The sequence below is a fragment of the Eschrichtius robustus genome, chromosome 5 (assembly GCF_028021215.1).
Source record: "Eschrichtius robustus isolate mEscRob2 chromosome 5, mEscRob2.pri, whole genome shotgun sequence".
NCBI lineage: Eukaryota > Metazoa > Chordata > Mammalia > Artiodactyla > Eschrichtiidae > Eschrichtius > Eschrichtius robustus.
Window position 1 is genome coordinate 33,389,581 of NC_090828.1, and position 27,648 is coordinate 33,417,228.

Here is a 27,648-nt window from a genome sequence, read left to right on the forward strand (position 1 = left end):
TAGGAATTATAATTAAATCATTTTGTCTAAACTCAATTCAAATCAAGTTCTTTCAATGACATTTCTTGTATACAATTAGGACAGTTAAGGGAATTAATATCAGACTTTGATTACCTATTATGATGCTTTTAGGGTTATAATACTTTTAAGGTTGAATTTTAGTATTTTTTCATTAAATGAATAGCCTTTAATTCAAAGGGACCCAAATGCTTTTCTACATGCAAAATTTTGTGATGGAAGTTAAATATTAGATTTAAGATACATTATTATTACAAGAATAAAGTTTGCAAATGAGTATTTTAAGTAATCTTGCTTGCTTGTATACAGCAAACAGATTCTAAAAGTAAATAAGTCTGATGTACAATTTAATTTAAAATTTATTAAAATGATCTACACTATTTCTCCTACTTTTCCAAGAGTCTACTAATAAAAACATGGGGAAAGGAAATTGTTTTAAACATGCTCGCATAAAAATGGGAAACTATAAGGAGTTCTTCTAATTTGGTATACCAATTTTTGAAAGCATTTTACTATTAAACATCAAAAAATGCTGAAAACCTTACAATCAACTGGCCAAAACACAGTGTAGTAGAATGTAAGACAACTCTTCTGTCAGGAAAAATCAGTTGGACCTCAAATGGTCATTTACCTTCGATGCTTCCAATTGGAGAAGGAATATAATTTATTTGGACTCAAAGATGTTCTAGAAATACTTAAAAGTAATATCCTGGAATGCAGTTGAAAGCCATTGAAAATCAAGAGAACCAAGTGAAAATTCATTGGAAAAAATATAAATAATTCATTACATAGATAAAAAAATAAGAAAATGAAAAATTTTTATGCTAGATGACTGAAAAATATGTTAAGGATCTGAATCAAGAGAAGGGCCAATAAAATACAAAGGGTGGAAATCCTGGGCACTAGCAAAATAATGTTAATTCTAAGAGTTCAAAACCATGTTCAGCAATCTAGCTGAACATCTCACTTCATAGTATCACAGTAGATGGCAAACAAAAGAAGGCTTATATACACAAGTAAGTCATAAATATTTTGGATAGCAAATTGGGAAATTTAGGCTGTCTTTAGCTAAATGATGTGGATAGAGGAATATGAGTGAGAAAGTTTTGTTCAGGAGATAAAAACCTCAATCAGGAATTTGGGATTTGTGTTTTCCTCTCAGCTTTTTTATCTCCCAGAGAAATCTTAGAACTTAATTAAAGTCTATTAAGTACTCTGAGAATCTGGAAAAAAAAAGTGAGATCTTCATTGTTTGCAAATTGATAGAAAACAATTTGTGCTCATAAAAGAAGTCCCTTATTTGACATAAAGTGCTTTATTTAAAAAAACATGAAGAGATTGTTTTAGAGACGATTATCAGTAATGAAAGAAGCAAAGGAAGCTTTAAAAAAACAACATGATTTGAATATACATAATGTTATCACTAAAAGGTACATTCTAATATAATGTAAATAATAAATGCTCACATATCAAAGATGATATGAAAAACTGGCAAATGGAAAAATGATGAAAATAGGATTAGTGAAGAAATAGTTTTGAAAAGAGAGAGGTTAAGTCTCAGGCTGCTCAAAAATGATAGGTTTGGCAGCAATCCTTCCTTCCACAGGGGTTTGGCATGCCAGTTGAATGATTTTTCCACACAGTGTTTTAGGTCATGGGAAGAGGAATCATTTTCAGATAAAGTTACCAGGCTTTGCTTGGGAAAAGAAAAAAAAAGATACTACAGGTTCAAAACTATGAATTACTTTTGAAGTTATTTTAAACAGGATGTAATTTTATTTGAGTCAAACATGGCCTATTCAGAGAATGAAGGCTATAATACTATACTGTGTTAACCATCTATCTACTTAAAAATTCCATATAAGTATAGCTCTATAAGTTTTCTGATAAAAATGTGCTACTTAAATAAATGAATATGGAACATGAACATACATATAAAAAAATAAAATAAAATGGAAAACAGCTAATATTTGACTTGCTCATTGTTCTATGCTCTTATGAACTTCCAAAACCAGAACCAAATATGTTCATTCAAATGCCTGGAAGGAAATGTTTAGGATTTGGAAGGATAAAAGAAATGGCATTTCAAATTAGGTTTTGGTAGTTCCTTCTTTAGAGCCCTTTGAGACAATGTTTTTGCATTCTCCATAAGGAGAGAGAAAGCAAGAAATCAGGTAGCTGCTTTCTCTTGTGCAAAAATTCACTGTCAAAGAACTGACCTGCTAAAAGTATGGGGGATGGGGGAGGAAAATGTTCATATCATGGAAGAATGCGTATTCTGTTAGGAAGAGAACTTATGAGAAAGCTTATTTGTGGCCTACAGACTATTGCACATTCAAACAAAACACAAGAGAAAAGAAAGTCCAACAGATAATGTGTTCAGGAACATATCAACATATAAACTAGCTTGTGCCCAGAAATAAAACATGGATACCAGACACCACTGCAGTCAAACCTGTCTTAATTTGTTTCTGATTTAATGACCTTTAGAAACTGGTCCAAACTGATTATCAGCAATACATTGTTTTTGCTTTTTCTTAAAAAAATATTTTGAGACCACTTTTGATACACACACATATAATTCTGTGGTCATAACAGACAAATATAACTTTAGCGAGACTAAACAAAAGTGCAAAACTTAAAAAAAAAAAATTAAAAAATATGGAAGCATAAGCTAAATTTTTCTGCATAGCTGAAATCTATTTAAAGCAAGTCCTTGTTGCAGGGGTGGGAGGGGGTACTGACAGGAGAATAAAGCAGTTTTTTTTTAATGTCTTCTGCATGTTTAAATGATGCAAAAAATAATTTCACTCCATAGGCTTGGAAACATTTCACAGACAGTTCATTCCTATATCTTTTGACACCATGGTTGTGGCAGTGCCTCCTTCTGCAAGGTAAACAGCGGTGCTGGATTTGGAATGAACTGCCCTGTCTTTGCCATTGTTGTTGACCTCACAGTCCAGTGGTTCAGTAGAGATGACCCAGGTGGACGGGCGCCACCGTTTAAGAGAATAAGGAGTTTTCACACGTTTCTTGATCTTTTCACCAGATCCTGACTTGCCATCTTGTGTTGACTCACCTACTGAAAATAAAAGTGCAGAAAAATGAACTATATATAAAGAAACTATTAAAAAGTAAAAAGTTAGGGTTGTAACTGGAAAAGAGATCAAACTAATGTCTACAGGAGGAGCTAATGGACATTTCTTGAAATTTATGATGCCAAGCAATATTTTTCTAGGCAAAACTTAACCAACTTATTTTTGAGACTCTGTAAGCCTAACGTTTTTATAACTGATTGAATTATTCCATAGGGCAAGGAAGAAAATATAGAAAAACCACAAAAAGCAAAAACAGAGGAGAAAACTCCAAGTTCTCAATTGTATTCTCAAATCCTTTGGTTATTGGTAGCAAGTCTAACTTGGCAAAATGCATTTAATCATTCTACTTCATGCTCAAAGTAGGCACCTGGAATATAATACTTTTCAGAAGAATGACATAAACACTACAGTACAAATTTTCTAGTAATTTCCCTGTCTCAAACCTGACCAGACATTTTACTGATATGGAACCTTGCCATAAGGTATGTCAGCCTTTCTATAATACAAGCCACTCAAGCAAGGGGCTAGATTCTACTGATTTTGGTCAGCTGAATCCCTTTAGCCCATTTCGTAGTCCTTGACAACAGCCATAAAACATGACTTAGTTTCTTGGTTTTTTTTTATAAGTGCTATCGGTCTAAAAGAGAAATCATTTTGTACAATGATGACTGTTAAAGATTTTGGTGAGCTCTCCTGTCTTGTGCTATAATCCTTCTAGGACCATAAACCAAGTATCAAGTTATTTGTTTAAGTCGCTAGAGGTCCCATAGCACAATGCTACAGGCGTGTGGGAGACTCAACACACAACTCCTGAAAAAACTGACATTAAAAACCAAGAACAATTTTATAGTTTCTTTATAGTGACTCTTCTGAATCTTCTCTGGACTTTTAAGATTTATTAAGATTAGTCAGATAAAATCTAAATGTGTACATAATAGATATAATATGCTCAACAAACTGTTTCAAAAGTTATACTGGTATCATTTTATTTGGATCTTTTAAACTGGTGAGTACTTTATCTCAACTATTCACAAAAAGTATGTGAGTTGCATTATAAACCAGCAGCTACATAAGGCACATATTAAATTGGTAATTATTCTGATTATTGTGACACTGACTTTTTAATTATCAACAAAAACATTACTTTTTTCTTTACAATAGTCTAATTACTTTTGAAGTCTAATCAAATGTGGTAAAAGTAAATACTGCTGTTGAAACACAATCTGTTTCTATCTAAGTAGTTACTTAAATGGTCCCAAAAGACAAGCAGGAGAGATTATACAATCCCTCCACTTACACTGCAAACTGCTGTCATCAAGGACATTTGTGGCTGAAAGATCCAGAGAATTAGGCCTCTGTGCTCTTCTAGGCTTTGATGGTCCAGGGTCTGCTACTGTGCTTGGAACACCCTGTGTAAGAACATCTTGCTCTGAACATGGATTGCTGTTGTTGTTATTGGAATTAGTTCGGCCGCCTTCCAGTGGCCGTTCCCTCCTGTCCACAAGACGATCCAGAACACCTTCATCGTGGCCAGCCTGTTGCTCTCGTCTCAGTAAAGGTTCATGCTCATCAGGACTGGAATTAATATTCAGCCGGGTGTCCTCACCGATGAACTGATTCTGCAGCATTTCTTGGGCTCTGTGTGCCACTGTGTTGGCTGTCTGGACAGATGGTACTACCCCATTGGCATACTGGGTAGTGGCAGCATGGGAGTTAACGCTGTGGTTTCTACCTGCCACACCATTCATGGTGACCGTCACCACATGAGGTTCTGCAGCATTGATTGTATTCATCTTGGCAACTCCAGTTTCTACTTGTTTCAAGTTTGATTTGTGCTTGCTGCCAAATTTCAGCCGGGGCTCCTTTGTTGAATTTTTGGTGTTTAAAGGCAAACTAGTAGGTCTCTTAGGAAGGTTCTGTTGCTTGGGGAGAGGATAGATCTGAGCAGGTGGGACATCAGGAATTAAACATGCTTGGCCATTTGCAGCCTGTGAGAAGTCCTGCTGCCCAGTCACTTCCACTGCAAGCTTTATGAGGGGGTAAAGCAAGCTAGAACTGGTACTGCTCAGGGGGTCTGGCCCACTGAACTGTTTAAGAGAATGCTCCATGAGATTCTCATCAGAACTTTCCTTGAGGTTTTTATCAACTTCTTTTGGATCCAGCTTGTTGGTCTCCAAGTCTTCTTCTGTCAGTTGTAAGCAGACAGGGGTTGGCCCGATTGTCTGTGAAACATTTGTAGCATGCAGATTTGTTTCATCTGGGTATGGCATCTCAGATATAGTGGTCATGCCGGTGCTTGGAGTGAGGCCAGTGGTGTTTGTGGTTGTAGTGTTGGTAGACAGGCTGGTGACGCTTGTTTCAGGGCTGGGGATTCGAGCTTGTGCTTGCTGCCGTTCATAGTTAATCGAGTTTCGGTTCTTTTCCCCTATAGTCAAAGGAGTGCTGGACATCGAATGCTCAGAGGAAATATTCTTCACAATGCTGTCAGTGTGATGGATAGAGTCTTCAATGTATGAGGAAGAAGAATAATCTGGATAAGGGCCAATCTTTGGCACACGCCTATTGTGTGACAGGTTGCTTAAAGAAAGAAAAAAAGTGCCACATTGAGAATACATTTATGACAAACTGACTCTCCAAGTTTAACACCTCCGATTTTAAAGTATGAATTGCTTTTTAGTTTATTTCTAACCCACAATATTCTAGAGATTATTTAAGAAAAAAAATTCTAATCAAGTATTAATCAAGTATCAACTAATAACTTGCTAAAGGCTAGTTTTATACTGTTTAACCCTACCAAAAAACCTATGTGGATCTAGATATGATTTTTATAGATGTTCATTATTTTGGTTTATAAGAGTTATTATTTTTAAAGATCTCCCCTATAGTTTTGTAATATTAGCAAATATATCTTTATAAATTGTATATTTGCACAAGACATGAAGTTCCGTGAGAGGAGGAACCAAGGCATGTGTCTTTTGCATTTCCACAATTCTAGATACACAGTGGCTACTCAACAAATATGTTACCAATTAAGTTCCAAATAGTAAAAAGAACACAAGCTTTTAGGTTGTTCCAAAGTGCTCCATTAAGTGGCATAGTCTAGCAAAGAAACATATCTTCCTAGGTAGACTGAGCCATATCAATGAAGGTCTTAGATATGGGTCTTAGAGCCTAGAGTACAAGGCAGAATGTGACACTCAGATTAAAAAAAAAAAAAAAAAATCGAAGATTCAGGGACTTCCCTGGTGGCGCAGTGGTTAAGAATCCGCCTGCCTACGCAGGGGACACGGGTTTGAGCCCTGGTCCAGGAAGATCACACATGCCGCGGAGCAACTAAGCCTGTGCGTCACAACTACTGAGTCTGCGCTCTAGAGCCCATGAGCCACAACTGAGCCCGGGTGCCACAACTACTGAAGCCCGCGCACCTAGAGCCCATGCTCCGCAACAAGAGAAGCCACTGCAATGAGAAGCCCACGCACCGCAAAGAAGAGTAGCCCCTGCTGGCCGCAACTAGAGAAAGCCAGCGCGCAGCAACGAAGACCCAATGCAGCCAAAAATAAATAAGTTAATTAATTAATTAATTAATTTAAAAAAATCAAAGATTCAGAACTGCTCTCCAGTTATCAAGGGTTTTTCACTGTCACTGTCACACCTTGAGAGTGATGGTTCTTGAGCATCACACTATAATATATTTATGTTTTAAAAATAAAAGCCAGACCAAGATATGGAAGCAACCCAAGTGCCTATTGATAGGTGAACAGATATACTATATGATTTCACTTTTACATTGAATCGAAAAAACAAAACAAATGAACAAACAAAACTAAACAGAACAGAGGTACCAATACAGAGAAGAAACAGGTAGTCGCCAGAGAAGAGGGGGTTGGAGGGAGGAAAGAAATAGGTGAGGGAGATGAAGAGGTATAAAATTCTAGTTGCAGAATAAATGAGTCATGGGTATGAAATGCACACTGTGGGGGAATATAGTAAATAACTATGTAATAACTTTGCGTGGTGATATACTGGAACTGGACGTATCTTGGTGATCATTTTGAAATGTACAGAAATACCAAATCACTATGTTGTGTAACAGGAACTAACGTAGTATTGTAGGTTGATTATATTTCAAAAACAAACTCATAGAAAAATAGATCAGACTTGTGGTTACTAGAGGCAGAGGGTGGGGGTAAGAGGAACTGGATGAAGGCAGTCAAAAGGTCCAAACTTCCAGTTATAAGATAAATAAGTACTAGGGATGTAATGTACATGATAAATATAATTAGCACTGCTGTATGTTATGTATGAAAGTTGTTAAGAGAGTAAATCCGAAGAGATCTCATCACAAGAGGAAAAAAAATTTTTCCCTATTTCCTTAATTTTGTATTTATGAGATGATGAATATTCATTAAACTTATTGTGATAATCATTTAATGATGTATGTAAGTCAAATCATTATGGTATATATGTTAAACTTATACGGTGCTATGTATCAATTATACCCCAATAAACTGGAAGAAAAAATAAAATGAAACAAAATGAAATGAAATAAAATAAAATAAAATAAAAATGAGGGAGAGTTTTAACTAAAACAATCAAGTATAAACATTGGGAACATTAATAGATACAAGTGTTATAGCAGAAAAGCAGCAACTAAAGGAGAAGAAGTGCTATGAAGAAAGACTGATGAAGTTATGAGGGGAATGACAGGAAGGGGAGGAAGAAAAAAGCTTTTGTACTGCACAAGAAAAGGAAGTTAAGGAGGGATGTAGGGTAAGATTCAATACAATGAAACCTAGAGTGGAATGAGTGTGGGATGAACTATGATTTGGAGGAAACTATTTAGAAGACATGAAAAGAAGCATGTAAAGGGTAGAGCTGAATAACACAGGAGGCAAAAATGGCCAAAGAAAGGAGGAGCATCAAAGTTTCTTCTTACCAGTCAAGAAAAGTTAAAAAACACTTAAAGTAAAAGTGGCTGACTCTCAAGAGAGATGCAAATAGCATACTAAATCACATAGAAAATACAGAGATAAAGGGAGATGGAAGAGGAAGACTATCTTCAGATGTGTGTAAAATGAGAAAATTTATATTTAGAATTGCTAGTCTCTACCTTCCGTGACTTCCTGATATAATGGGAATAAAGGTTTATATGCTGAAGGTAATTCAGTCTAAATGTAAGTAGTGTAAACCCAATTTTGGGCCTATAGTTCATAACACAAATCGTTCTCAGAAATTAGAACAATAGAAAATAGCAAAGGAAATGATTCAAGAATCGAGTTGTTTTTATCTCAATTTTCTCTGGTTACTCTTTCCTGGATGCCCTTCTGAAAACTTTTAACATAACATTTTAGATAAAATGACAAATTTGTGGGAAGACTTTATCCCCTAAACATGGAACAAAGAAACACAGATTACACAGTCTGAAAGTTCCAAGTTTTAGGAATTTTTTTAAGCCCTTATATTTACAACCAAAAATCATATTTCTAATAAAGAAATGTCTCATGAAATAATGCTCATGATGGGATGAAAAGACCTTACAAATTGCTTTCTTGTAAATGTAGTAGCATTCTATAAAGAAAGAACATTGGATAGGAAGGCTGGAAACTTTAGTTTCCAGTGAAGCAGTGGTTAGATACATAGGCAAGTTCATAGTTCTATTTCCTTTAAACAAACAAACAAAATGCAGGGGAAAGAGAAATAATGCCAACAAAGTATAATCAAGACAATATAGTATGTAGAAGTGCTTATAAACTTTTGGAACTATGAAAATGTTTTTCCTTCATTACTGTAGGGAACTTGGAGCATTAACAGAGAAAGACTAATCTTTTACTATATCGTTAGATATACAAAAACACAGATTTCATCTTGCACTTATACCATACAAAAACTTTGGTAAAAGAACAGGAATACTGAAAGAAAAATTATGACATTAGATTGTACAAGTTAATCACTGCACTTTTAGTCTGGTTTAATAGTATTTATTTCCTGTTCTCTGTTTGGTATCAGTTTTAAATACTGACAGAGGGATTCCAAACCTTCAGGGTCTTACCGCTCATTCTGCATAGCAGTAGACATTGGATTGACTGTTGGGCTAACAGATTTGTTTCTTTCCCATATCATCATAAGTTCAGCCATCCTCTCCTCAGCACACTGTGCGGTAAGCCGAGCCTCTGCATCCTGGTCCCAACAGTCTTCGATTGTCTCCTTGAGTGACCTTACTGCCTGTAATAAAAGTACATGGTCAAACAGTGTACCTTATCAAAAAATACTGAGTTTTTTTAGCGACATGAAGTGACAGAAAAATCAGTTTTCTTTAACCAATATTTTATATAACTATAATAAAATATCTTAGACTTCAGAGATTTGTAAAGGGGCATATTTCTCAAAAGGTGAGGAGCAAGTATGTAAGCAAACTTTAACTGAACTCATTGAAGAATTATCCACAATAGTAAGCAGTTGTAGTAAGTTACATGTTTCTTCAAGGCCACACATTTATGTCATTGTTGATCCACAGCATTGTTATTTCAATCAATAGCCACTAATTCCACTTCAAAAATGAGTTCTGAGTTTTATGAAATTTTGGCACTAGTCTGTCTTCAATCTCTAGGTGAACTTTTTCTCCTTTTCTCCTAGTAAGAGTGCTTCATTCAAACCGTAAATATTAAAGGCCTGGTATTTTCTTCGTATTTAAAAACTAGTTTCATTAGTAGTATCAAAAGCAGTCCCATTCTGTAGCATTCATATATATAAGCAATGAACAACAGTGTCCCATTTGGGGAAAGTTGGTATAAACTCCCTTTTAAAAAACAGATTTTAGGGACTTTCCTGGTGGTCCAGTGGTAAAGAATCCACCTTCCAATACAGGGGACTCGGGTTCGATCCCTGGTCAGGGAACTAAGATCCCATATGGAGCAGGGCAACTGCATGCCAGAACTAAAGATGCCTCATGCCACAACTGAAAAAGAGCCCACGTGCTGCAACTAAAGATCCCGCACGCCACATGACTGAGTGTCATGCAATCCCATAAGCCCGCCTGCCACAGCTACTGAGCTCGCACCCCTCAATGAGAGAGCCCAAGTGCCACAAACTACAGAGCCCATGTGCCCTGGAGCCTGTGTGCCACAACTAGAGAGAGAAAACCCACACGCCACAACTAGAGAGAAGCCCGCACACCACAACTAAGACCCCGTATGCTGCAACTAAGACCCGACGCAGCCAAAAAAAAACAGATTTTATGTACTTAAAGATACTTTTAAAAATATGTATTATCACTTTATTAACATCGCACTCATGGTCAACAGCACTATACCTCATGCCCTAATGAAGCTCATCTAGCACATGTTTTTCCTTCTTCATAAGGAATATCACAGCCTTCTTGTGCGTAGGAACACTAGACAGTAGTTCAGCATTACAATTAAGGGCCATTTTAAACTGTGAAATCACCAACAAAATGCACAAAAGTGTGAAAAATAAGGTACTAAATACATAGCAAAAAGGAGACTTGTTTACAGTACAAGAGATGAAGCAAGAAGGCCTTGTTAGACCTTCAGCTGGGAACATTACATCTGAACTCAAGTTTTTCACTGCTCTACACATATCCACAAATGACTGGGACAGTGTTCTGACTGTTGATTTTAGGACTACAAATACACTTTAGCAAGTCCAAATATGAAATTCATGAATAATGAGGAAAGACTGTATATAATGGATTTAAAATGGACTTGGATTTGAAGATAATAAAAGAAACTCAAGAATCAATTATAACTAACTTTTTGTGACAAATATACCTCTAAAAACTAGTTATACATTTACCTTAGTGGATTTTAATATTGGTTTGAAAAAATGAACTGGTCCCAAGTTATGAAAAGATGAATTTTTCTTTTTATTTTGAAATAATTTCAAACTTACTTTTCTTTTCCTTCATGATCTTGACATTTTTGAAGATTATAGGCCAGTTACTTTTTAAAATGTTCCTCAACTTATCTGATGTTTCGTCATGATCAGATTCAAAGTTTGCATCTTTGGCAGAAAATCACAGAAGAGATGCTGTGTTCTTCTCATTGAATCCTATCATGTGGTACACATTTTTGATTTGTCCCATTACTAGAGAAGTTAAGCTTGATCACATGACTGAGTTGGTGTCTGCCAGGTTTCTTCACTGTAAAGTTCCATTTTCCCTTTAATAATCAATCACTGTTTGGGGGGGAAGTACTCAAAGCCCTGTAAATATCCTGTTCTGCATTCAGCTTTTCACCCACTAGTTTTAGCATCTCTTGATGTTTCTTGGCTGAATCAGTTATTTCTATGATGCTTGCCAGTAAGAAGACACTTAAAAAAAATGATAGTAAATCCATAATAGGAATATAGACGAAGTGCACATAAACAAGAAATGCAAATACCTTTAAAATATGCTAAAATGCTCAACCTTATTCACCATGTTGAGGTAGTACATAAAATATAGTAGTTAAGAATATTAGTTCCAGCTTTGTAGTGTCAGTACCAGCTCAATTAAGATCCTGGCTTCAAATTGTGGCTCTATTATTTACTAGTTACAAATCAAAACAAGATCTATTTTTACCTACCACATTAACAACGATAAATAAAATTTTGTAACACAAAGTGTTAGTGATGGAAAAACAGGCTCCCAATATATATTATTATTGGGCGTGCCATCAGTTTGGAGGGTAGCAATAACAAATTTCAAATGTATTTGCCCTTTGATCCAGCAATACTACTTCCAGGAATTTATTCCTCAACTACACTTTTACATTTGCAGAAAAATGCATGTATAAGATGTTCACTGCAGTTGTCATTTATAACTGCAAAAGCTGGAAACTACCTACATGTCCTCTAACAGCAATCTGCTAAAAATATATGGTATAATGGATACTATGCAACATTAAAAGAATGAGGAAGATGTATATGTTCCCAATTGCTAAGTAAAATGGTTAAATGGGTACAGTAATTCCCATTAGTATGTTAGAAAAGGATATAAAAACATATAGTCTTGTAATATGCAGACATTTCTGGAAGTCTACAGAAGGAACTTAACAGTGGTTGCTTCTCCAGAGGGGTTTTTGGATGTCTGAGGTGAGTGTAAGAGTTTTCACGGCATATTTTTTGTATTGCTAAAAATAACTTTTAAAAAAATATATATATATTTATTTATTTGACCACGCCTGGTCTTAGTTGCAGCACACGGGATGGGATCTTTGTTGCCTCGTTCGGGATCTTCGTTGTGGCGTGCGGGATCTTTAGTTGCAGCATGTGGGATCTTTTTCAGTTGTGGCATGAGGCATCTTTAGTTCTGGCATGCAGGCTCTTAGTTGCAGCATGTGGGATATAGTTTCCTGACCAGGGATTGAACCTGGGGCCCCTGCACTGGGAGCGCAGAGTCTTAACTGCTGGGCCACCAGGGAAGTCCCTAAAAATAACGCTTTATTGTTTGAACTCTTTGAATTTTTACCACATGCATGAAAAACATTTAATTAAATGACTTTTTTTAAGTGGGTAATGTATATATTGATAATATGTCACTAAATTCAAAAGGTCAAAAAGGGAATACAATCTCCCTCCCATCCCTATCCACCAACCACCCATTTTCCCTCTCTACAGGCAACAAATATCACCCATTTCTTGAGTATTCTTCCAGAGAAACTCTGTTTTTTTTCAAGCACATATACGTCACATACCCCCACATACAAATTTATAGCTTCATCCATGTTCTTAATTACTAAACATAAAATGCAACACTGAAGCATACACACTGAAATCTTTCTAAAACAAAGATCTGGACACCTTTACACACAAAACTAAAAGTGACCCTTTCCTTTTCAAAAATAAAGCACTAACTATTCTACAGAGTCCCATTCACCAACTGCTTGCTGGCCCAGAAAAGCTCAGAAACACCAATATCCAAGTAGTTAGAAATCATACACTGAGTTTTCTATATCTTGAGGAAACAGAGACATTGAATGTGGATAAAATTTGTTATTTTTCATTATACAGTTGGGAAATAATTTGATAAAATTCTTTTTGAAAAATGAGACCAAAAAAAGACAGTCATCAAGGCATTGTATTGGATGATGAATAAAATCAGGTAAACAGAAGCATTGCTCCCTACGTCTAAGAAGTTTCCATTTTTCAGACAGAATCATTGTTGATGAATAATAATAGTAAATAATTGATGAGTTCTAACTTTGTACTAGATTGTTTTAACTCATTTAATTCTTATATGAAGTAAATACCATTATCATCTCCATATTTCAGATGCAAGAAAAGAGGCCCAGAGGAGAAGTTAGGACACATGGCAAAGTTAAGATCAAAGTCCAGGCAGCATAGCTCCACAATTTATACATTATCCTATGCTGACTGACTCTAAGCTATGCTGGTACAGGAAAGTTCCCAGCGGATAAATGGGTTGGTTCTGCTACAAAATTTGCAAGTTGATTTTTTGAAGAAAATCTATTACAAGTTCCAAACAACGTTAAAATAATAGTTGGTAAGTCATTAACACAAGTAAAGACTTAGAAGTTACTAATAAGAAATTGGGAAAAGGAAAAATTAGAAAAATAACTGAGAATTCAAAGAGGATGACTATAAGGAGGACTTTGAGGGTCTAAAAAACAATAATTTGGTTGGAGAAAACTTCCAGAAATAAGAGTAAAGCAATGCTGAATACACCAGAATAAGGGGAAAAGTCGTTAAGAGAAGATTAATGAAATAAACAGTATTAAACAGGAGGATTAAGTCACCAATGAGAAGTCAGGTCTTCAAACAAATACTGAGAACGGACTTGACAATTTAGATGAAATTTAGATGAAACGGATAAATTCCTTCCAAGGCACAAACTGCCATCAACTATACTCCAATAAAAAGTTAAAAGAAAAAGAAAAACAGACAAACTGCCAAAGCTCACTCAAGAAGGGATAGATGACCTGAATATTTCCTGTATCTATTAAGGAAGGTAAATTTGTATTTTAAAACTTTCCCACCAAGAAAACACCAGGCCTGGATGGCTTTCTGAATGAATTCTACCAAACATTTAAGAAAAAATTAATGCCAAGTCTATACAGGTCTGCCAGAAAATCAAACAGGGGAGGATATTACCTAGTTCACTCTATGAGGACCTCAGTCAAAATGGCAGAGGAAGGATCTTTGGGGGACATTCCTCCCAATAAGCACCAATAACTTGGCAAATATTATCAAAATCAACTTTACTGAAACTCTGGAAGTTAGTCAAATATTACAGCAACCAACTAAAATATAACTGGAAGAAGAAAGGCCACTGAAACAGGGTAGGAGAACTCTGTGGTGAAGAGAACTCTCCCAGGCCCTGGAATGCTGGCAGATATGAACATGGCTGCCCATGTTCCCAAGGTGGGTACCTGGTCCCAGAGGGAGAAGAGTGATCTTGTCTCAAAGGAATTATGCTGTTTTGACATGTGTATGAGATCCCTGAAGGACTGATTCGAGAGGTCTATCTTTGTTCTGCCTAACTCAGAACTCTCTCAGGACAGGGAAGTAGCTATGACTAAGTGGAGAACATTCCCTGAAAACACTGAAAGCCAAATGAACAAGTGCTATAGCCTGGGGAAAAATATAATAGTTGAGGCACACAACAAAAATGCTGAAAGTCAGGGAGGAAAAGCTGGGTGGAGAAACTTTGGGGAATAAGGGCATTGAAAAGCTTCCACATATACTGGGGAATCTAGAAAACCACACACAAGTCCAGGGCAGGATGCATGCTCAGAAAAGACCATAAGCTTTCATAACTGGCTGGCTCAGCCAGTAGGAAGTATTTAGGCTCAGCACTAGCAGGAAGTGAAGGCTAAGGCAGAATTGTAAAAGGCCTGGATAAGTGTTAACGGAGGGCCCCAACACAGAGCCAATCTCCAAAGACTTGGAGAATATTTTTCTTTTCTTTCCTTTTTGCCCATAATGATATCCAAAACATACAATTTTAAATTTATTTATTTATTTATTTATTTTGGGCTGTGTTGGGTCTTCGTTTCTGTGCGAGGGCTTTCTCCAGCTGCAGCGAGCGGGGGCCACTCCTCATCGCGGTGCACGGGCCTCGCACTATTGCGGCCTCTCTTGTTGCGGAGCGCAGGCTCCAGACGCGCAGGCTCAGCAGTTGTGGCTCATGGGCCCAGTTGCTCCGCGGCATGTGGGATCCTCCCAGACCAGGGCTCGAACCCGTGTCCCCTGCATTGGCAGGCAGACTCTCAACCGCTGTGCCACCAGGGAAGCCCCAAAACATACAATTTTAAACAAAAAATTACAAAGCATGGGAAGAAACAAGAAAGTATGCCCCATTCACAGGAAAGAAGAAATGAACAGAAACTGTCCTCAGGAAATACAGACGTTGGAGTTACTAGCAAAGACTTTAAATATGCTCAAAGAACTAAGGAAACCATGGACAAAGAATTATAGGAAACCAGGAAAACAATGTCTCAACAAAATGGAGAAGAGCAATAAAGAGATAGAAATTATTGAAAGGAATTAAAAAGACACTTGGGAGCTCAAAAGTACAAAAACTGAAATGAAAAATTCACCAGAGTGGTTAACAGCAGATCTGAGCAGAGAGAAAAAAGAATTACTAAACTTGAAGATAGGAAATAAAAATTATCCAATCTGAGAAGCAGAAACAGAAAAAGAATGAAGAAAATGAACAGAGCCTATAAAACTTCTGAGGCACCATTAATCGCACCAAAATACACATGAGTGAGAGCCCCAGAAGAAGAGAAAATGGAGAAAGAACATCTGAAGAAATAATCGTCAATAACTTCCCAAATTTAATAAAAGAAATAAGTCTACACATCCAAGAAACTCAAGGAACTCAAAGCGGAGTTCCATACTGGGACATTATAATCAAGTTATAAAAAGCCAAAGATTAAGAGAGAATCAGGCAGCAGCAAGAGAAGCAACTTGAAATGTATAAGGGATCCTCAATAAAGGTAACAGTTAATCTCTCATCAGAAACCTTGGAAGTCAGAAGGCATGACATTGTTTAAACTGCTGAAAGAAAACAAGTGTTTTCTATAGAATTCCCAAGAATTGTATATCAGAGAAAACTATCCTCCAATAGTGAAAGAGAAATTAGAATCCGCCTGCCAATGCAGGGGACGAGGGTTTGAGCCCCGGTCCGGGAAGATCCCACATGCCATGGAGCAACTAAGCCCGAGTGCCACAACTACTGAGCCTGCATGCTACAACTACTGAAGCCCACAAACCTAGAGCCCGTGTTCCGCAGCCAGAGAAGCCACTGTGATGAAAAGCCTGTGCACCACAATAAAGAGTAGCCCCTGCTCGCCGCCAACTAGAGAAAGCCTGCACACAGCAATGAACACCCAATGCAGCCAAAAATAAATATATTTCATAAATTTAAAAAAAAAGAAAGAAAGAAATGTTAAAGGGAATCATTCAGGCTCAAGTGAAAGGACACTAGACAATAACTTGAAGCCATATAAAGAACTAAAGAACACTGGTAAAGTAACTATATAGGGGACTTCCCTGGTGGCGCAGTGGTGAAGAATCCATCTGCCAATGGAGGGGACATGGGCTCAATCCCTGGTCAGGGAAGATCCCACATGCCACGGAGCAACTAAGCCCATGTGCCACAACTAATGAGCCTGCGCTCTACAGCCCATGAGCCAAAACTACTTCAGCCCACGTGCCACAACTACTGAAGCCCGCACATCTAGAGCCCACACTCCACAACAAGAGAAGTCAACACAATGAGAAGCACGCGCACAACGAAGAGTAGCCCCCGCTCGCTGCAACTAGAGAAAAGCCCACGCCCAGCAACGAAGACGCAGCGCAGCCAAAATAAATACATAAAGAAAACAAATAAATCAATCAATAAAAAAAATTTTTTAAAAAGTAACTACATAGGTAAACAAAAAAGCCAGTATCATTGTGTTTTTAGGATGTGACTCCTATTTTTTCTATAGAATTTCAGACAAATGCATAAAACGTAATTATAAATCTATGTTAATATGACTCAACATTTTCAAAATGTCAATATAAGCAACTGAAGACCTATGTATGCATTTTCAGGTATTTCCCTCAAACTATTTTCCATACTTCCATTTTATCAGGAAACTATTCTTTCCCCCTTTATTAACTCATCTATGTTTGGTTCCCTGGCAGTTTTTAAAATGAGTTTTTACATTCATTAATATTTAGAAGATTTTGAGTTTTGTTACAATAAAAATGTTTTTTAATTTCAATGCAACTATGAAGCAAAATGCCTTCATAAAAAAAAAAGGGATATTTCTCATTTTATAAAACTATGCATTTGCTATCTAACTCTAGTACTGGATTCTCACTGAATAGAAGCAGCAGTTCTACTGACTGCAGCACATTAGATTTTAAATGGATTAATTGGAAGTGAACCAAATACTACTTCTTTCTTACTCAGCAAACTCATCTAAATTGAAAGTAAAAAGCTTTCAGAAAAATATGCATATCCCGTAATGGTAGGGTTGCCAAGAGATACTTCAGAACAAGGAGTCCAATTTCTCTGAAGAAATAAAACAATTTAAGGAAGATGAAGTTGTATTTTACTAGATAAAATTTCACAAAGAGACTTTTCTTTGAAGCGTACTCTACTATGAGGCTGGCACATCTAGTGAATCCTGATAAAGGATTCAGCCTCTCACCTGATGTCAGGGACCTCTTAAAAATCTGTCCCAGTTCCCACAGCAGGGACTACAGTTTGGTGGCAATCTTGGGCATACGAGCTTGGGAATAGGTCTTCAACTGTCTCATACCTGAAGGTTTCAATCTCATTAGAAGCAGAAGCCTTCCTTGAAGGTAATCTACTTACAAAGATGACCAATGGAAAAAATACTCAATCTAAATCTATCTGGAAACATATAAAATCTCTCTAGCTTCTTTCCAAAATGCCACAACCCCTGGATCCAGAATGAAAATATTCTAATCCTATCAAGACAACCTACAATTAAAATGTGAACATATGCAGTAAAATGATTTATATTGCTTAATGAAAACTTTCTCATTTGTGTTCTTTAACTATAATCAAGAAATTACTTGTAGAGATTGGAACCAAGATGGTGGAGTAGAAGGACGTGCTGTCACTCCCTCTGGCGAGAACAGAAGAATCACAACTAGCTGCTGGACAATCATCAACAGGAAGACACTGGAACTCACCAAAAAAGATACCCCACATCCAAAGACAACAGAGAAGCCACAATGAGATGGTACGAGGGGCGCAATCACGGTAAAATCAAATCCCATAACTGCTGGGTGGCTGACTCACAGACTGGAGACCACTTATACCACAGAAGTCCACCCACAGGAGTGAAGGTCCTGAGCCCCATGTCAGCCTTCCCAACCTGGGGTTCCGGCAATGGGAAGAGGAATTCCTAGAGAATCAGACTTCGAAGGCTACAGGGATTTGACTGCAGGACTTCGACAGAACTGCGGGAAACAGAGACTCCACTCTTGGAGGGCACACACATAGTAGTGTGAGTGTCGGGACCCAGGGGAAGGAGCAGTGACCCCAGGGGAGACTGAACCAGACCTACCTGCTAGTGTTGGAGGGTCTCCTGCAGAGGTGAGGGGTGGCTGTGGTTCACCGTGGGGACAAGGACACTGGCAGCAGAAGTTCTGGGAAGTACTCCTTGGTGTAAGCCCTCCCAGAGTCTGCCATTAGCCCCACCAAAGAGCCCAGGCAGGCTCCAGTGTTCGGTTGCCTCAGGCCAAACAACCAACAGGGAGGGAACCCAGCCACACCCAACAGCAGTCAATCAGATTAAAGTTATGCTGAGCTCTGCCCACCAGAGCAACAGCCAGCTCTACCCACCACCAGTCCCTCCCATCAGGAAACTTGCATAAGCCTCTCAGATAGCCTCATCCACCAGAGGGCAGACAGCAGAAGCAAGGAGAACTACAATCCTGCAGCCTGTGGAACAAAAACCACATTCACAGAAAGACAGACAAGGTGAAAAGGCAGAGGGCTACGTACCAGATGAAGGAACAAGATAAAACCCCAGAAAAACAACTAAATGAAGTGGAGATAGGCAACCTTCCAGAAAAAGAATTCAGAATAATGATAGTGAAGATGATCCAGGACCTCGGAAAAAGAATGGAGGCAAAGATCAAGAAGATGCAAGAAATGTTTAAGAAAGACCTAGAAAAATTAAAGAAAAAAAAGAGATGAACAATACAATAACTGAAATGAAAACTACACTCGAAGGAATCAATAGCAGAATAACTGAGGCAGAAGAACGGATAAGTGACCTGGAAGACAGAATGGTGGAATTCACTGCTGCGGAACAGAATGAAGAAAAAAGAATGAAAAGGAATGAAGACAGCCTAAGAGACCTCTGGGACAACATTAAACGCAACAACATTCGCATTATAGGGGTCCCAGAAGGAGAAGAGAGAGAGAAAGGACCCAAGAAAATATTTGAAGAGATTATAGTCGAAAACGTCCCTAACATGGCAAAAGAAATAGCCACCCAGGTCCAGGAAGCGCAGAGAGTCCCATACAGGATAAACCCAAGGAGAAACACGCCTAGACACATAGTAATCGAATTGGCAAAAATTAAAGACAAAGAAAAGTTATTGAAAGCAGCAAGGGAAAAATGACAAATAATATACAAGGGAGCTCCCATAAGGTTAACAGCTGATTTCTCAGCAGAAACTCTACAAGCCAGAAGGGAGTGGCATGATATACTTGAAGTGATGAAAGGGAAGAAACTACAACCAAGATTACTCTACCCAGCAAGGATCTCATTCAGATTCGATGGAGAAATCAAAAGCTTTACAGACAAGCAAAAGCTAAGAGAATTCAGCACCACCAAACCAGCTCTACAACAAATGCTAAGAGAACTTCTCTAAGTGGGAAACACAAGAGAAGAAAAGGACCTACAAAAACAAACCCATAACAATTAAGAAAATGGTCATAAACAATTAAGAAAATGGTCATAGGAACATACATATCAATAATTACCTTAAACGTGAATGGATTAAATGCTCCAACCAAAAGACACAGGCTTGCTGAATGGATACAAAAAAAAGACCCACATATACGCTGTGTACAAGAGACCCACTTTCAGACCTAGGGACACATACAGACTGAAAGTGAGGGGATGGAAAAAGATATTCCATGCAAATGGAAATCAAAAGAAAGCTGGAGTAGCAATACTCATATCAGATAAAATAGACTTTAAAATAAAGAATGCAACAAGAGACAAGGAAGGACACTACATAACGATCAAGGGATCAATCCAAGAAGAGGATAAAACAATTATCAATATATATGCACCCAACATACGAGCACCTCAATACATAAGGCAAATGCTAACAACTATAAGGGAGGAAATCGATAGTAACACAATAACAGTGGGGGACTTTAACACCTCACTTACACCAATGGACATATCATCCAAACAGAAAATTAATGAGGAAACACAAGCTTTAAATGACACAATAGACCAGATAGATTTAATTGATATTTATAGGACATTCCATCCAAAAACAGCAGATTACACTTTCTTCTCAAGTGTGCACAGAACATTCTCCAGGATAGATCACATCTTGGGTCACAAATCAAGCCTCAGTAAATTTAAGAAAATTGAAATCATTATCAAGCACCTTTTGTGACCACAACACTATGAGATGAGAAATCAATTACAGGGAAAAATCGTAAAAAACACAAACACATGGAGGCTAAACAATACGTTACTAAATAACCAAGAGATCGCTGAAGAAATCAAACAGGAAATCAAAAAATACTTAGAGACAAATGACAATGAAAACACAATGATCCAAAACCTATGGAATGCAGCAAAAGCAGTTCTAAGAGGGACGTTTATAGCTATACAAGCCTACCTCAAGAAACAAGAAAAATCACAAATAAACAATCTAACCTTACACCTAAAGGAACTAGAAAAAGAAGAAGAAACAAAACCCAAAGTTAGCAGAAGAAATCGTAAAGATCAGAGCAGAAATAAATGAAATACAAACAAAGAAAACAATAGCAAAGATCAATAAAACTAAAAGCTGGTTCTTTGAGAAGATAAACAAAATTGATAAACCATTAGCCAAACTCATCAACAAACAGAGGGAGAGGACTCAAATCAATAAATGTAGAAATGAAAAAGGAGAAGTTACAACAGACACTGCACAAATATAAAGCATCCTAAGAGACTACTACAAGTGACTCTATGCCAGTAAAATGGACAACCTGGAAGAAATGGACAAATTCTTAGGAAGGTATAACCTTCCAAGACTGAACCAGGAAGAAATAGAAAATATGAACAGACCAATCACAACTAATGAAATTGAAAATGTGATTAAAAATCTTCCAACTAACAAAAGCCCAGGACCAGATGGCTTCACAGGTGAATTCTATCAAACATTTAGAGAAGAGCTAACATCCACCCTTCTCAAAATCTTCCAAAAAACTGCAGAGGAAGGAATACTCCCAAACTCATTCTATGAGGCCACCATCACCCTGATACCAAAACCATACAAGGATACTACAAAAAAAGAAAATTACAGACCAATATCACTGATGAATATAGATGCAAAAATCCTCAACAAAATACTAGCAAACAAAATCCAACAACACATTAAAAGGATCATACACCATGATCAAATGGGATTTATCCCAGTGATGCAAGGATTCTTCAGTATGCGCAAATCAATCAATGCGATACACCACATAAACAAATTGAAGAATAAAAACCGTATGATGATGGGCTTCTCTGGTGACGCAGTGGTTGGGAATCCGCCTGCCAATGCAGGGGACACAGGTTCGGGCCCTGGTTTGGGAAGATCCCACATGCTGCGGAGCAGCTGGGCCCGTGCGCCACGGCTGCTGAGCCTGCGCTCTAGAGCCGGTGCTCTGTGACGAGAGGGGCCACCGCGGTGTGGGGCCTGCGCACGGCAGTGAGGAGTGGCCCCCGCTCACCGCAACTAAAAAAAGAAAGCCCACGCACAGCCACGAGGACCCAACGCAGCCAAAAATAAATAAATTAATTAATAAAAAAAAGAAGTGGGATAAAATCCCACTTTAGAAAAAAAACCGTATGATCATCTCAATAGATGCAGAAAAAGCTTTTGACAAAATTCAACACCCATTTATGATAAAAACTCTCCAGAAAGTGGGCATAGAGGGAACCTACCTCAACATAATAAAGGCCATATACAACAAACCCACAGCAAACGTCATTCTCAATGGTGAAAAACTGAAAGCATTTCCTCTAAGATCAGGAACAAGACAAGGATATCCACTCTCGCCACTATTATTCAACATAGTTTTGTAAGTCCTAGCCTCGTCTATCAGAGAAGAAAAAGAAATAAAAGAAATCCAAATTGGAAAACAAGAAGTAAAACTGTCACTGTTTGCCGATGACATGATACTACACATAGAGAATCCTAAAGATGCCACGAGAAAACTACTAGAGCTAATCAATGAATTTGGTAAAGTTGCAGGATACAAAATTAATGCACAGAAATCTCTTGCATTCCTTTATACTAATGATGAAAAATCTGAAAGAGAAATTAAGGAAACACTTCCATTTACCATTGCAACAAAAAGAATAAAATACCTAGGAATAAACCTACCTAGGGAGACAAAAGACCTGTATGCAGAAAACTATAAGACACTGTTGAAAGAAATTAAAGATGATACCAACAGATATACCATGCTCTTGGATTGGAAGAATCTATCTTGTGACTACCCAAAGCCATCTACAGATTCAATGCAATCCCTATCAAACTACCAATGGCATTTTTTACGGAACTAGAACAAAAAATCTTAAAATTTGTATGGAGACACAAAAGACCCCGAATAGCCAAAGCAGATTCCTCCCTGACTTCAGACTATACTACAAAGCTACAGTAATCAAGACAATATGGTACTGGCACAAAAACAGAAATATAGATCAATGGAACAGGATAGAAAGCCCAGAGATAAAGCCACGCACCTATGGTCAACTAATCTATGACAAAGGAGGCAAGGATATACAATGCAGAAAAGACAGTCTCTTCAATAAGTGGTGCTGGGAAAACTGGACAGCTACATGTAAAAGAATGAAATTAGAACACTCCCTAACACCATACACAAAAACAAACTCAAAATGGATTAGAGACCTAAAAGTAAGACCGGACACTATAAAACTCTTAGAGGAAAACATTGGAAGAACACTCTTTGACATAAATCACAGCAAGATCTTTTTTGATCCACTTCCTAGAATAATGGAAATAAAAAGAAAACTAAACAAATGGGACCTAATGAAACTAAAAAGCTTTTGCACAGCTAAGGAAACCATAAACAAGACAAAAAGGCAACCCTTAGAATGGGAGAAAATATTTGCAAACGAATCAATGGACACAGGATTAATCTCTAAAATATATAAACAGCTCATGAAGCTCAATATTCAAAAAACAAACAACCCAATCCAAAAATGGGCAGAAGACCTATATAGACATTTCTCCAAAGAAGACATACAGATGGCCAAGAAGCACATGGAAAGCTGCTCAACATCACTAATTATTAGAGAAATGCAAATCAAAACTACAGTGAGGTATCACCTCACACCAGTTAGAATGGGCATCATCAGAAAATCTACAAACAACAAAGGCTGGAGAGGGTGTGGAGAAAAGGGAACCCTCTTGTACTGTTGGTGGGAATGTACATTGATAACAGCCAATATGGAGAACAGTATGGAGGTTCCTTAAAAAACTAAAAATAGAATTACCATATGACCCAGCAATCCCACTACTGGGCATATACCCAGAGAAACCCATAATTCAAAAAGACACATGCACCCCAATGTTCACTGCAACACTATTTACAATAGTCAGGTCGTGGAAGCAACCTAAATGCCCATCGACAGACGAATGGATAAAGAAGATGTGGTACGTATATACAATGGAATATTACTCAGCCATAAAAAGGAACGAAATTGGGTCATTTGTTGAGACATGGATGGATCTAGAGACTGTCATACAGAGTGAAGTAAGTCAGAAAGAGAGAAACAAATACCGTATATTAACACATATATGTGGAACCTAGAAAAATGGTACAGATGGACCAGTTTGCAGGGCAGAAATTGAGTCACGGATGTAGAGAACAAACGTATGGATATCAAGGGGGAAAAGTGGTGGTGGTGGTGGTGGTGGTGGTGGTGGTAGTGGGGTGGTGTGATGAATTGGGAGATTGGGATTGACATGTATACACTAATATGTATAAAATGGATAATAATAAGAACCTGTTGTATACAAAAATAAATTAAATTAAATTAAAAAAATAGTTGTTTAAAATAGGAAATACAGGGTACTGTCATTAATAAGAGGGCAATTCAATAATTATGACATATAATGGAATGCTGATCAAATGGACAGAAAGCGGTACATCTATATACGTACTGACATGAAAAACTAAGTGAAAAAATCAGCTTCAGAAATGATAGTGGATGATCCTACTCATGTTAAAAAAAAAATGAGAAAGAGTGTGTGGATGTATGTCTTGTATGCAAATGTTTGTAAGATGTTTTTAGCGTTGTAGCAACAATTTACTGAAATGGCAGGAGCCTCTGAAAATATTTCAGCGTTGTGAACTGCATTTTTAATAAGCAGAATTTATATGTGGTACCTTGGTTTCTTTTTGGTGCAGTTTAAATTTCTATTAGTCCTTGAATATGTAAGTCTGCACTAATTAACATTTTTGGTACCACTCTCAAGAGGATAAATGGAATGGAATTTCAATAAGATTTAAAATATTATCATGTTAATTATTCTAGCTGTTACCCAATGTAGCAAACTTCAGACACAACAGTTAGTCCCTCTTTGAAAATATATAATAGCATACAAATCAAGTAAGTTGGATTTCTGGCATTAGACAACTCTAAAAACTATTACCATTATTAACAATCTATTTTTGCTTCAAGCAACATTTGAACATCTTCATCATAAGTCCTCTTTTTCAATAATTTAGTTTTTCCTTACCAGGCTATTTTCTTTCCAAGCTTCTGGGAACTTGGGTCTCTGTTTTTCCCTAGACACCAGAACCTGCATATCTTCAAAAGTGGGATGGTTTCCAACCTCTGTCTGAAAAGCCATCTGGTATTCTGGTACAGATTCACCTGTGTTTTTTTTTTTTTAAAAAAAGATAAGAGTAAAATTTATAATTATAAAGAGACCCTGTTGTGGGTTTTATGCACTATTAGTAAAAGCTCTATTTAGAATAGTCTTTGCTTGATAAATTAAATGTTTGTTATAAATTAGATGGTAGTTACAATGATGGGCAGCTATTTTTAAATGGTTTCTAGTATTAGTGAATTTGGGGGTGGGGGTGGACATTATTATATACATGAGGTTTAACACTTAAAACTGAATTCTTATCCCATACAGGGATTGAGGGTGGTGACTATGAGGAGAAAGTCCAAGATCTAGTACAACAAACATGTCTGTAGAACTAAATGTAAGTGGGTGGGTGGTACAGTCATGTCTCATTACATCACTGACTCTATTATAGTCTAGCCAGATTTTTCATATGTCACAAAAATTTTTATGATAATGACCATTTGACAAAAAATCAATAAACTGATTTTTCCCCTTAATCAGTAGTATCTAGATCAAGGATTTTGAAATATCATTAAGTATTCTACCACTGTTTAATAACCCTATTCATCACCAATATGCACAATCAGCAGCTTGTGAAAAAGACTTACGATTTTTACAAAATGTTGTCAAATTAAACTTAATTAACATATTCAGCCACCCAGAAGACCTCTGGGACCAACATTTAGAAAACCAATCGTTTAGTCAAAATCTTGGCAAAGAATACAAGAGAAATAGACTCTTACTGCCTCCTTGTCCCTCCCCCAATACCATTAAAATGACAAGATAAATTAGAAGAAAGAATACCAGGAAGGAGGTAAGGCATTTAGGTTCTAATCTTGGCTTCATCTCTATCTAGGAAAAGCCGTTTAACTATTCTGTGTTTCAGTTTTCCTGTCAGCAAAATGGAAATGTCTGCCTTCCTTATCTCACTCACGTGGAGACTATACAAAATTTATAATGACCCAGATAGAAAGTACATTACAAAGCATGTAATTGAAGTTTTATGCTTCAATTTGAATATTCAAAAAAAAACACCACCTACACACTTGCCCTCCACCAATACTAAAAAAGATTTACAAAGAGTAATTCTATAATTTATGTAGCATAGCCCAAAGTTTTTGGAATATTGCACTATCTATAAATACAAATGGTATTTTCACATATTCTATAAAGATGTAAGCAGATACTTACTTTTGATCAATAACCATCAACACTGAACTTGAAAGACAAAACTAAAGTATTTCATCCTGCCAGTTAGTGTATCACTTTCTTTCATGAAATCTCATATGATAAACCCTCAACCCATACCATCTGTGAACTGTTAAGATACTTACTAATATATCTCTTTTGTCTTTCTGAGACATATACACAACACACATACATACCTTCCAAGTGTTATTTTTTCCTCAAATGCTCTTCAGTAGAATAAATAAATATTTAATACAATTTTACTTATTTGTTTTAATTGGGTGTAAATTATAATTAGAAAACTTGCTAAATAAAACTGATGCACAATCTTGTTTTGGGAATGGAATGACATTAAGAATTATCAAATTTCTACTAAATCTTCATGGTTCTCATCTGTTACTTGTTAATTATGTCTCTAAGCAGTTAGGAACGTTTTAATCCCCTTCTTAAATTATGCTTGTTCTCTTCCTCCTTTTTCTTTCTCTTGCCTTCTTTTTTTCTTCCTTCCTGCCTTTCCTTCCTGCTCTTCCTTTGTAATATAGATCCTAATTCATTTATATTGTTAATATTTTACAGAGAGAGGCAGCCTTCATAACAAACTGTTTCCATTCAATAAAATGGAATAATAATAAAAGCATGTCCTGCACTTGGAGTTCTATTATAGAAGTTTAAAAAATATTTTATAAGAATTTTTCCACTAATATATGCTATTCTTTAGGCTTATTCATATGTTTGTGGAAAACTTTTTTTCAATTTACACCCCATTTCACTGTTAAAAATTTTAGGAGTACCCTGTATCCTCTGCCTGTGCTTTTTTAGCACTCTTTTCCTCCTACACCCTGTAATATTTCTGTCTTCTCTATTCCACAGAAACTCCTCTAAGAATACCAATGACCTCCTCCTATTCAAATTCCAAGATCATTCCTCAGTTCCACTTCCTTTTGACCTTTCAATTACATATGTTTCCACTAATATTGGTTCTTAATACTTTCTAACATTGACTTCCAAAATACTAAGATTTCTCAGTTTCCTCACTGTCCATTTGTTTTCCTATGACGGGGGAGGGGGAGGTCACCTAATATTCAGTCTTTACTCACCAATGTTTTTCTCTCTTCATTTATTCTTTTAGGGGACTGCATCCACTTATAAATTCTCAATTACCATCTCTATGTAGGTAATTCCCAAATAATCACTTTAATCTTAAATTCTTCATTCTTTTAAGTTCTTCAGTAACAAT

The 27,648-nt window shown here is 36.9% G+C and overlaps 1 protein-coding gene across 1 annotated transcript in view; it reads right to left on the reverse strand.

Moving 5' to 3' along the window:
• Positions 1-368: 368 nt before the first annotated feature.
• BMPR2 (bone morphogenetic protein receptor type 2) overlaps positions 369-27,648 on the reverse strand; it is a 175,456-nt gene continuing 148,176 nt past the window's right edge. Inside the window, exons 10-13 of the mRNA XM_068544639.1 lie at positions 25,107-25,243; positions 9,166-9,338; positions 4,414-5,693; positions 369-3,100 (exon numbers count right to left, since the gene is read on the reverse strand). Coding sequence (XP_068400740.1) covers positions 2,850-3,100; positions 4,414-5,693; positions 9,166-9,338; positions 25,107-25,243 — 1,841 coding nt within the window. The 3' untranslated portion in view covers positions 369-2,849. The remainder of the gene's footprint in view (positions 3,101-4,413; positions 5,694-9,165; positions 9,339-25,106; positions 25,244-27,648) is intronic.